Source organism: Drosophila novamexicana, unplaced genomic scaffold (genome assembly GCF_003285875.2).
Source record: "Drosophila novamexicana strain 15010-1031.04,08,12 unplaced genomic scaffold, DnovRS2.1 tig00000434-arrow-pilon, whole genome shotgun sequence".
In the NCBI taxonomy this organism is placed as follows: domain Eukaryota; kingdom Metazoa; phylum Arthropoda; class Insecta; order Diptera; family Drosophilidae; genus Drosophila; species Drosophila novamexicana.
Genome location: NW_020824802.1, coordinates 1,941,179 through 1,954,398, shown reverse-complemented (window position 1 = coordinate 1,954,398; position 13,220 = coordinate 1,941,179). Strand labels below are relative to the sequence as shown.

General features: G+C 41.6%; 1 protein-coding gene across 1 annotated transcript in view; it reads left to right on the top strand.

Moving 5' to 3' along the window:
* Positions 1-13,220, top strand: part of LOC115760380 (hemicentin-1) — a 697,894-nt gene that overhangs the window by 432,852 nt on the left and 251,822 nt on the right. Inside the window, exons 11-12 of the mRNA XM_030701676.1 lie at positions 2,451-2,621; positions 2,685-2,807. Coding sequence (XP_030557536.1) covers positions 2,451-2,621; positions 2,685-2,807 — 294 coding nt within the window. The remainder of the gene's footprint in view (positions 1-2,450; positions 2,622-2,684; positions 2,808-13,220) is intronic.

The window sequence follows — 13,220 nt, the reverse complement described above, 5'->3', positions numbered from 1 at the left end:
GTGCTCAGACGTGGGCCAGAATCCGATTCGGATTTCGACCGCCTATCCCATTCAACGGGGTTGGGTTCGGGCTGGGCTTTCTGCTCGGGGGTCCAGGTGTATTTGGCCTCTAGCTCGGCTAGCCGAGCCCATACTTTGGCCGAGTGCGAACCCCCATTGACGAAGCTTGCCAACCGGCTACGCAAGTCTTCGACCCGCCCTAGGTCGCTCAACCCGAACTCGCGAGAGATCGCCTCCAGCTCCTCCTTTTGTCGCAAGTGGATCCAACGCACGCTCACCTCTGTATTTTGACACTCCCTCGTATCCGTCCGTTTCGTACGTAATCTCTTATCTTTTTTTATCTCATGATAGATCTCCGAATTTCGTTTCCTTTTGGGTTGTGCTTCTATTTCCGTAAGCTAGTCTGTCCTTATTGTTCGTCTTGTTGGTTACTTGGTTACTTTAGTTTGATTTTAATTCTATTTATTTTTATTTTTAATTATTTTAGCTTGATTTTATTTTTTTTTTCTTATTATTATTTTTAATTATTTTTATTATTAATTAATTTATTTTTATTATATCTATTTTGATTATTTTTATTTAAATTATATTTTTTTGTTTAATTACTTGATTTTTTTAATTATTTTGTTCTTGTTTTATTTTTATTTTATTTTAACTATTTTCATTTTGAACGATGTTGTTTTATTTTATATTATTATTATCTTCTTTTATATTATTTTTTTTTAAATTAGCATTTTATTTATAATTATTTTTATTATTAACCATTTTGTGTTATTATTTTATTTTATATTATTATTATTTTATTTTTATCTATTTTATTTATATTATTTATTATAGACACAAAACAAAATCAAGTCGCACTTTAGTTTACCTCACACTACAGTAACTTTTCGCTGCACTTGTCTACTCTTTCACCGTGGTACTATGTTCACTCTCATTAGCCACTCTCACTTTATTCTTTCTTCTCCGTGCTGCACGTTTGGGTCGTTTTATATAATTGTTATTTTTTTTCAGAACACAAAAAAAAGTAAAAATAAACGTCAACGCACTTGTTTTGTCCCAGTTCATTTGCGATTTAACTCACTTTTGTTATTTTGTCGTTGTGCCTAAAGAGAACCCCTTACCACCATACGGCAACCTTCAATTTATCTCTAAGCCATTTATTACACAGTAGGCTCAGGCGTTGGCACGCGCTTTGTGAGCGTATATTAGTGTGTGAGCGCACTTAAACGAAATCGCTCACTCAGCGAGAAGTCTTATGGCCGTCCGTTAGTTTTCGAGTCTCTTCTATGTTATTTCTCTCCTGTCACCACTTCTCTGCCTGCACATGTGTGCTTGCCCCTGCCAAGGGAACTTTTTTATTATTAATTTATCTTTATTACTACGAAAGCAAATGAGCGCGTAGCGCGAGCTGCATTTGGTGTTGGAATATGAGGGTGCAGGGTATCCCCTAGTCGGGAGCTCTCGACTAGATCCTCCTACTTGTTTTCCATATATACCTTTGAATTGAATTGAATTAAAGTGTGAAACGTAGTCCATCAACTATTTGACCCAAATTTCCACAAAGGAGGAACGGATTTTTCAAATAGTAAAAAACACCCATCAGATGAATATTGACAAAGATCTTTAAAAATGTTTTTGAAGCCGATCGGATAATAATCAACGTGTATTATTATTACACCCTGAACCCATTAACAAAGGATAAAAAGGGTATAATGAATTTGTGCAAATATATGTAACAGGCAGAAGGGAGCATATCCGATCCCATAAAGCATACATATTCTTGATCTTTATGAAAAATCATTTGAGACGTGCTTCACATATTTCTCAAAATCATTTTCAAATATCTTTGAGTGAATTTATTTATAGGTGCCACATGCAAGGCCGGGTTATACCCGCTAGCATACATAAATATATACATACTTGATCTGTGTGTACTATTCGAGTATGGGTTCACAGACTTGGCATCTTTAAGCCGACAAAGAATATATATACATTATGGGTCTGAAAATTCTTCCTTTTGCGTGAAACAAACACTTTTATCATTATACACTTTTTGAATGCGTTCAAAAGGTAGATATCTTGTCAATAAAACAAGCTTTATGTTTATAAATGGGTATGTCCAAGAATATACCTCATTCTTCGAAATTTATTAATTTATGATTCGTTTACCGACGCAAAATTAGCCTCAAATTGCAAGATTCCACAATACACAATTTTTGTTTGATTCCATTCACAAGTTGTGTTGTCAGTAAATTAAAGTGGCAAAATTACGGCTTGAAAATTTTATCACGCTTCTAATTAAATATTAAAATGAAGCTACTGTAACATCGAAGTGCTGCAAAAAATGTAAGTGGTCTTGATAAAGGAATAGGCTATAAGCTTTTTAAAAATGTAATATAATAATGCATCTGTTTTGAAAGCTTATTGTGTTTTTTACATTTATATAGACGCTCCAACTTGTGCTCAGAACCAGCCGAAAGTTTATGGTGTTGCAAAACAGGAAGAAGCACAAATAAATTGCGTCGTTGACGCCAATCCTCATGAAGTAGATTTTAGTTGGACTTTTAACAACTCTGCAGAAAACGTTGATGTTGCGACAAATCATATATATCGCTTGGGTAATTTTTTTGTATTTTTTTTCCCTTTTTTTGCCTCTTATAATGCTCTAAAATTTTTTTTAGGTACGACATCGATTTTAACATATACGCCATTTACTGAACTGGACTACGGTACACTACTTTGTGTAGCCACAAATAAGATTGGCAGACAGCGTGTCCCATGCATATTTCATATAATTGCAGCAGGTATAATGGAAAATAATTATTATTTGTTGTAAAATATATATATATATATAGTGACATATCCATAGTCGCATCCACCCTTTAACATAACTTAGCACATAAGCATAAGCACAAGTATAAACATTTCTAATATTGTAAACAAAGAGCCTGGTGATAACATCGACATTGGTCAAGATCAAACTGTCCCCCTTTGGTAGACATAAACAATTCACCCAAAATATCACGCCACTGTCAATGTTGACGCCGAGAGTCGCGCCGGGCGCATATTTCGCAGGGATTTCTAGCGTGGAAAAGAAACAACATTCGCTACGTACGATTGGCTGAAATCTTTATTATCTTTCATTATTTAATGATCTACATATATTTAACAAGTTTATGAGACTTACATTCGTGCTCCGCACGCGCTTATCTTCTCTTACACTTCTGCTCAGCTGCAAGCACAAAACGAAAGTGAACTTCGACGAAAAGGCAAATTGTGCAGCTGCGTGATATCGACTTCTGTACGTACAAACTAATTCTAACGATGCACTTCCAGCGTAAGAAGCGAGCGCCGCTTACAGAAAAATGCGATGCCCAGTAGGACTTAGTGACAATAGACATTTTCACTTCGCCCCATAACACTCCCCACCGTGTAATTCACGAACGTCCGTGCAGTGTGTTACCAACTTTAATGTCAAGCTTTGCTAGCTAGACGGCGGGGCGAGTAATAATTCCATCGGCGGTTCGCACCACGGCGCTTCGGACCAGGCCGTCTTTCGAACGGTACACGACGACTACCACTCCTCTTGTCCAACAGTTTCGTTTGGCACCATCGTCCACTATTATGACGATGTCATCGACTGATATTGGTTCGATTAGCGGTTGGAACCACTTAGTACGTCTGGTGAGTGTGGGCAGATACTCGCTCAACCATATCTTCCAAAATTGGTCAGCCAATTGGCTGGCGACTCGGAAGCCTCGTGCCAAGCTAGCTCCGTCCCGTTCCCGTGAGCCTCTCTCACGCAATCCGCTTGAGTGACCTATAAGACAATGGTCTTATAGGTCAGGGCTTCGGACTCAGAAGTTTTCAAGGGAACATAAGTGAGCGGTCTTGAGTTGAGCATGCTTTCTACGCCTGCCTAGTCTGTCGTAGCACCTTGTCGCGTAGCCCAGAGTGCGGCAGGATCTCCGACAGTATTGAGTTTGTGGAACGCACCATTCGGTCACACGATCCTCCCATGTGGGGTGATCCTGGTGGAATAAAGGTAAACTCCACCTCCGAGTATTGAAATTTGTAAAATTTTTGCCATTGTCCGACAGCATGCGGCGGGGGCAGCCGCGTCTGGCCACGAACGACTTCAGAACGCATAGGTATGAGTCAGTTAAGCGCGACGTAGCTATATCTAGGTGAACGGCGTGTACCGTGAGGCATGTGAACAGCACACCCCAGCGCTTCTGACGACGCCGTCCAACGACAATATCGTAGGGTCCAAAGTAATCCACTCCGGTATATGTGAACGGTGGAGTATAGGGCGATAGTCGTTCGATTGGCAGGTCACTCATCTCTGATGGCTTTGGGCGGGCGCGTCTTATACGGCACGCTGGGCAAGCACTGCAGACTTCTCTCACCAAGGCTCGCAAGCTACAGACCCAGTACTGCTGAAGCAGTTCGTTTACGACGATTTCGTTGTGCAGGTGATGATATTTGCGGTGCTAAAACTCAACAAGCAGATACGTCAATCGATGTCGTCTTGGCAGAATTATCGGGCTTTTTACGCAGACTTCAACTCCGTCTATATTGTCTATCCGTCCCTTAATACGTAGAATGCCCGAGTCATCTATATGAAAGAGCTTGAAGAGCAGGCTTTATGCGATCGGTTAGGGGGCGCCCCGACTTTAGGGAGGTAGTCTCACTATAAAACTCGTCTTCTTGGCATATTCGAATAAAAATCACATCCATTTCTTTGCTGCGTTTAAGGAGCAGCATCTTCTGCAGCTCTAATCGCCCGTTCAATTTGGTCTTCTTAGTAACAATTTGTAGAAAATCCAGTACGCATAGCCGTGCTGCTCTCAATTTCTCCAGCTTGCTGAAGCGCTGCAGATCCGGCAGGATACATCTCCAAGAGGACGTGAGAGGAACAAGCCAATCTTGTTCTTCAGCATAGTATAACATGTTTAATGCCGAGCCCTTTTTTGTGCGTGGTCACTGCGATTCTTCTAGATACAAAATTGGTGGTGCATTGAACCACCTGGTCGAGCCGTGAATTTCGGGCGGTTTGGTCCATTTTGTGCCATCGTCTGCCATGTTTTGAGCTGATGGGTCCCAGCGCCAGCTGTCCACATCTGATTGTTCTAAAATCTCTCCGATGCGAAGCGATACGAATTGTAGGAACTTTCGAGCATCGGACTGGATCCAGTGGAGCATATCCTGTGAATCCGTCCAAAATGTTCGCCTATGTATGCGTACCGACATTTCATTTTTGGTTCATTTTGGCCAGTCTCAGACCTAAGTCTGCGGCCATAAGTTCCATACGAGGTATAGAGACGGGCTTCAAGGGTGCTGCTCTCGATTTTGAGGCGTCTAAACTGCAATTTACTTGGCCATCATGTTCAGCCCGCAAATATACAACTGCTGCATAAGCATTAATACTGTCGTCCACGAATGTGTGCATCTGTACAGTCTGGGTTCGGCTCACCCACTTCATACACCGTGGAATGCGGACAGTATTAAATAGTCTGGATTCGACTCACCCACTTCACCGTGGAATACGGACGGTATTAAACTTTGAAACTAGATCTAGCCATTGTCGCCAATCCACTTCGTCTTCTTTGGTAGATCGTCATCCCATCCGATGTTGGATCGCCATATGTTCTGAAGGATGATCGCGTATATTAAAGAATCCTAGCAGCCCAAGCGAGTCTAAAATAGACATGACCACGCTTAGAACGCGTCTTTTAGTTGGGCGCTCCTTAGATGCTTTCGCAAGCAAGTTCGGCTTTACCACAAAGGTCAACAGATCTCGTCCAGGTAGCCACCACAGGCCCAGGACCTTTTCTTGCGCTTCATCCTGAGTGCTGATACGCTTGTCCAAGCCCTCACAGTCGTCTTCCAGCGCCTGCATAACTTGCTTTGAATTTGATGTCCAGTGGCGCATCTAGCCATCTAACTGCCACTAGCATGAATCTATTTTACAGTCTCAGCTAACTGCATCATTTGGGATTCTGAATCTACCGACTGCAACAACAAATGTGTTTTCGCAAATCGCCTTTACGGCATCCGGATTCTCCGCTACGAACCGCTCGGCATTAGGATTCTTGACGTAATTTGCTAGGGCTGGCGAACAGGATACTCCGAACGTCATGACTTGCATAACGTACGTTTCGGGAGAGCGCGACAAATCTCCATCACGCCAGGGAAACTTCTGAGCCGCTTGGTCTTTTCGGCGCACCTTGACCTGAAAAAAAACATTTCCCGTATGTCGCCGGATACGGCGATAGTGCGCTCTCTGAAGCGTATTAGCACGCCCATCAAAGATGCTGGTGTATCTGGGCCTTTAAGCAAACCATCGTTCAGCGACGTGCCACTAACTTTGGCGGCTGCATCCCATACCAAACGTGTCCTTAGCTTGTTCGGATTGGTGACAGTAAAGGAAGAAACTACGACATCATGTTAGCTACTAACTGACTACCCTTCAGCCGGCGGATATATCCTTTCTGTTTATAGTCGTGCATCGTGTTCATCATGAACTCCTTTAGTGGTGGGTCTTTGAACATCTTTGCCTCTAGACATTTAAGGCGCTTAACCGCCATCTAAGAGTCGGGCATATAAATGCGATCAAACCGCCATAGCAGGCCAGTCTGCCAGCGCTTTTCGTCTTCCAGATAAGTTGTTGTTGCCTCCATTATCTGCATCGAGCGTTCGTCCTCTCTGGATCTCAGCGGATTTGAGGAGACGCTCACACCTAGTGACTCCAGGGCAAAATAGTTCTTCAGATCCTCATCCATCCCACGTGTCGCACTGCACTCGCAAATATGTAGCAGACGAGGTGTGGTGCTTTCACGCACCATAGGGCGGCCATATACAGCCCATCCTAGTCTGCTTCGCGCTGCTATGACGTCGTCGTTTTCACCTTGATGTTGTCCAAGCCGATAATAAGCTGAGCCTTTACATTGTTATTCGGCAGGATGGGAAGCATAGATAAATACTTCCGAGACTTAAGCAACTATGGCCCGATACATTGCTCTGGTAAGTCCAAGATCGCTACAGTTCGCACGTTTTTCAACGCATACTGTGGAGCTGAAATGCTCAAGCCACAGACATAGACTAAGGTTTTTGGTTATGTCGCCTGTCCACTTGAGAAACAGCTGGGTCACCTGACCATCTAGTTCCAACTCGTCTGCAAGCGCTCTTTGTATTAGCGTACACTCAGCTCCTTCATCCACTAATGCATATGCGCGCACGCTTTTTGATATACTATAGAGCGTGATTAGAACATAACGAAACAGTGTCTTACTTGCGGAGCTGCCGTGAAACATAACGGCAGACTCCATTGACTTAGCCCGATTGTTGCTACCCTGGCCCGTGTGCTTGACTTTACTTCCGCTCGTAGTAGGCGTATGTAGCAGTACATGGTGCGTTGACGCGCAACCATCCACGTGACATTTCTTCTTTGTTTTACACTGTTGTGCACGATGCCGCATAGATGCCTTGACAAGTTCCCACCCCTTTTTTGTACCCATGGCTCTAAGGTCGACGCAATCTGAAAGACGGTGGTTACCGTATTGTGCACAAAAATTCGCTCTCTAGTGGTTTTCATGGAGTTCTTCTTTTCGTTATCAGTCCGTGGTATCTCATAGGGCGTGACCATAGTGACGCACATAGCCACATTAAACAGCCAGTTATCAAAGGTGGCCAAACTACTACCATCATTTGACATTCGATGCCGGTCCCAGTCCAATTTCATATTGCTGCGCATCTTAGCAACAAGTTCGTTTAGCAGCGCGGGATCGTAAAGATATTCGTGCATACCAATGCCGCTATCGCTGCGCAGTAGTTATGGAGTGTTCAAATTGTCCGATTTTATTGCTGGCTCCACTCGTATCTTTTGCTGCAGCGCAGCATGTACTATTTCAGAGCGGCCATACAGCATTCGCAATGTGCCTATAGCTTACGGCACTGTAGCTGGGATCATAAGTTTTCCACGCACCGCATCCAGGGCTTGCCCTCTGAGGCAATTCTAAGACCTGATGAGATTTTCCTCATTGCTGAATCCACATCTCTCAGTGGATTGCTCATAATTGCTGATAAAGATCAACCATTCCTCTGGTTTGCCTGTAAAAATTGGTAAGTCTTTGCTGATTACGTGTCGCGCACTCCATTTCAAGGCGTCGCAGCATTAGAATGTACATTATCGAATTGCTGCCGCGGCGGGTGCTCTATCGATCTATTAAGCGCTCCGAGACCTGTGTGGCCCATGTACGCGGCAATACTGGGCTCTGTAGCCTGGTTAAATACCGCCGTGTTTGCTTGATATGGCAAACTAAGGTGTACTCTCCAATAAGCCGCAGCCTGTTTCTGCTTGCAGATCACGCTCTCTTTCTCAGTTTTTTGCTGCGTCGGTGTTGAACTTTCCCTTGGACCAGTAGCTGCAGACGACGTAGGCGGACAGCCGCTATAAATTTATATGTTTGGTGCTCCGCTACCCTTTTCTAGGCCGGCGACTTTGTCTTGAACTCCAGCGAGGACAGGCGATCCGTTAGCCTGTCTGGTTGACCATGCTGTTACAAGCGTTGCAGTTCCACCGGGTTGATTACTACTTGTCGTCCTTCTCGCACTTGCATCTTATTCATCACCGCTTTGAGGTTATGGCAACACGTGTCTCTATGGGCAGCTCAGGTTGTGACTTTGCTAGTCGCTTGCTTCGCAGAAATCTCCGCCTTAGCAGAGAATACCTCAGACTATCTCTGCAGCAGAGAATATTTTAGAATATTGACGCCGAGAGTCACGCCAGGCGCGTATTTGACAGGGATTTCTAGCGTCCGCACGCGCTTATCTTCTCTTACACTTCTGCTCAGCTGCAAGCACAAAACGAAAAGGAACTTCGACGAAAAGGCAAATTGTGCAGCTGCGTGATATCGACTTCTGTACGTACAAACTAATTCTAACGATGCACTTCCAGCGTAAGAAGCGAGCGCCGCTTACAGAAAAATGCGATGCCCAGTAGGACTTAGTGACAATAGACAATAGACAATAGATCCTTTGGGCAATAAAGCTACTACACTTAATACCGACTGGCTCTACATATCTTTTGATCCACGCAATACGTTATTACTGGGTCATTTCAATAAGACACACACACACAAAATAAAAAAAAAATAACATTAAAACAATAATCAATCACAAACTATATGCTAAATTAAATGTACAAAGTGCAAAAACAAAGTGCAAAGAAATAAAAGTGCAAAATCAAAGAACTAAAAAGTTCAAAAACTACAAAATCAAAACTTTTTACAAAAAAAATGTGTTTCACTAAGATGACCATGGAATTATCAAGCTTTGACAGATCAACAGAAAATCTCAACGCTTTTATTAAAAGGATCGATTACATCCTACATCTTTATGCAACCCGAGATGTTAGACAACACAGCATCTTGTACGGAGCCATCGAATTGCAAGTCGCTGGAGATGCTCAGAGAGTTTCACAAAGGACAGCCCATACTTGGCAGGAGCTGAGGAACTTATTGATTGAAGAATATAAAGTGCAAACACCATTTGAAGAACTCCTTCCACGCTTATACAACACAAATTACCAGGGAAACGTCCGTAAGTTCATCGAGGATCTCGAAAATAAATCTTTTGTTATATTAAAAAGTTAGCGTTAGAAAATATACCTAGCAATACGACACTTAACACAAATGCCATGAATAACACAATCAAAGATGTAATAACAAAACAAGTAAGAGGTTCTAGTTGGGAGCTCCCGACTGGGGGATACCCTGAACCCTCTTCTTCCAACATCAAATGCATATATATATTCTATTTTTGAAGCTATATGTCAAGTTTGGTGACTTTAGCTCTTATTATTTACCAAAATTGCCCAAAAAACAGGATGTCGATATCGATTTTTATCGATTGCTTGGAAACGGAGTAAGTTATCGATTATCGGAAACAAACTCGATCTGCGCGGGAACTAGGAGCATCTACATCTCAAATTTCAAGTCTCTAGCTCTTATAGGTTCTGAGATCCTTGCGTTCATACATACATACGGACGGACGGACGGACGGACGGACGGACAGACAGACGGACATGGCTAGATCGACTCGGCTATTGATGCTGATCAAGAATATATATACTTTATGGGGTCGGAGATGCTTCCTTCTGCCTGTTACATACATTTGGCTTTCGCACAAATACAATATACCCTTATACCCATTTTTAATGGGATCAAGGTATAAAAATTACCAGATGTGCTTTTCATGATGTTAGCCAGATACGACATTATTCAAAGATAAGGATTATATGAAGATAGCGCAACTGATAAACCTTAAACTAATAATGTTCAGGGAAATCAAAATAACAATAGTAGGAACATGGGAAATTATCAGCAAAATGCTAACCCAACCACCAGTTCAAGTGGCTATTCCAGCACGAATCAGAGTTACCACGTACATAATAAACAGCACAATAATTCCGAAGACAATCAGAAAGCTCACCACGAGTTCCAACAGAAATTAAGTCAAGGTAGATCCCAAAATCCCTTAAAGTATCAAGATCAGTCCCATTGAATGCTTGAATGCGCCAAACCTTCCGACTAAACGTCAAAGAGATAGCAACAGTGGGCAGATGAAAATGGATACATCTGAAAATTTTCATGAGCAGGCCTCGGAACAAACAAAAGAAATCCATTCATAAAATTGATTATGAATGACACAGGTTCAACCATAAATCTTATGAAAGCAAACCGCTTAAATTTTCCAATTTACAAGGATACATTAAAGGTTCACACCATAAATGGTGTTATTGAATTAAAACAAAGCATACAATTAGCAGCAAGCAAGATTTGTCCGTGTAAACAAAAATTCTATATTCACGACTTCTCAGAGCATTATGATGTTCTGATTGGGAGAGAATACCTTGAAGCATGTTAAGCAAAAATAGACTATGCACAAGGATCCGTAGCCTTAGGATAATTTAACTTTTGTTTTAGATACAATGGCGAAGAGGTCGAAGAGGACATGACCGCACAAGAGTGCCTTGATCCACCCTCAACAGAGGACAGACCATTTAACTTCGCTATTAATAACGAATTAATAGAAAACAATGAGTTAAGGCTAGAGCACCTAAACTCAGAAGAAAAAGAAAAAATTAAAAAAGTTTTACATGAATTTCGTGATATCCAGTACCATGAAGGTGACAATTTGACTTTCACTAGTACAATTAAACACAAAATTCTAACAAAACATGAGGACCCAATTTACAAGCGTCCATACAAATATCCTCAAATATACGATGAGGAAGTAAATAAACAAATAAGCGATATGATAAAACAAAATATCATACGTAAATCTAAATCCAATTACAGCTCACCAGTAATAATCGTTTCAAAGAAAAACGATGCATCTGGAAAGCAAAAATTCCGGTTAGTCATAGATTACCGCAATCTCAATGAACTAACTATTAATGATAAATACCCTATCCCGATCATGGATGAAATATTAGACAAACTTGGAAAATGTCAATATTTCACAACCATTGATCTAGTCAAAGGCTTCCACCAAATCCAAATGGATCCTGGTTCAATACCCAAGACCGCATTTTCGACTAAACATGGCCATTACGAGTACACTTGCATGCCATTTGGTCTTAAGAATGCACCTGCAACGTTCCAATGTTGTATGAACAATCTCTTAGAAGATTACATTTTTAAGGATTGTCTGGTCTACTTAGACGACATTATTATTTTTATACCCTGAACCCATTAAAAACGGGTATAAGGGTATATTGTATTTGTGCAAAAGCCAAATGTATGTAACAGGCAGAAGTAAAATTCTCCGACCCCATAAAGTATATATATTCTTGATCAGCACCAACAGCCGAGTCGATGTAGCCATGTCCGTCTGTCTGCCCGTCCGTCCGTCCGTCCGTATGTATGTATGAACGCAAGGATCTCAGAACCTATAAGAGCTAGAGACTTAAAATTAAAATTTAGATTTAAATGCTCCTAGTTCCCGCGCAGATCGAGTTTGTTTCCGATAATCGATAACATACTCCGTTTCCAAGCAATCGATAAAAATCAATATCGATATCCTGTTTTTTGGGCAATTTCGATAAATAATAAGAGCTAGAGTCACCAAACACGACATATAACTTCTAAAATAGAATATATATATGCATTTGATGTTGGAAGAAGAGGGTTCAGGGTATCCCCTAGTCGGGAGCTCCCGACTAGAACCTCTTACTTGTTTCCACTTCATTGGAGGAACACAGCTTGTCGCTACAAAAAGTATTTGAGAAGCTTAGAGAAGCTAACTGAAAACTACAGTTGGATAAATGCGACTTTATGAGAACACAACTGAGGGTATAAAAACAAATCTGAACAAAACACAAGCAATTGTCAAATTCCCAATTCCAAAAACCCCAAAAGAAATTAAATCATTTCTAGGATTATGTGGTTTCTATAGGAAATTTATTCCAAATTTCGCTAATAGAGTAAAACCATTAACACTTAAATTAAAAAAGGGAGCAAAAATCAATATAAATGACAAAGACAACGAATTAGCGTTTGAAAAGCTAAAAGTACTCATAACATCCGACCCAATTTTAATATACCCAAATTTCGAAAAACCATTTTCATTAACTACTGACGCGAGTAATATGGCAATAGGGGCCGTCCTTTCGCAAGAGCATAAGCATATATGCTATGCAAGTAGAACTCTCAACGAACATGAGATAAATTATTCAACGATTGAAAAAGAATTATTAACAATCGTTAGGGCCACTAAATACTTTAGGTCCCATCTTTTTGGTCGACAATTTCAAATCCTTAGTGATCACAGACCGGTCCTCTGGTTAAATAAAATGAAAGAACCTAACGTGAAATTACAACGATGGAAAATCAAGCTAAATGAGTTTGATTTCGAAATTAAATGCGTCCCAGGAAAAGAAAATTATGTGGCAGATGCTCTGTCCATCCGTACATCGTGAGAGCGCTTAACTCCAGTGACTGCATAGTCCAGTGCGGCAACTCGGACGACGCATGTTCCACCACCACCAACTGACAGAGGACCGACCATACCACGTAGTGCTGAGAAACATTCACCACGAGGTCCCATCCGAAGACATCTCTGCGCAGCTGGCAGACAAGGGGCACCAAGTTGTCCACTTATACACCCCGCGTAGCAGAGCCAACAACGAACCACTCAACATGAGATTCGTT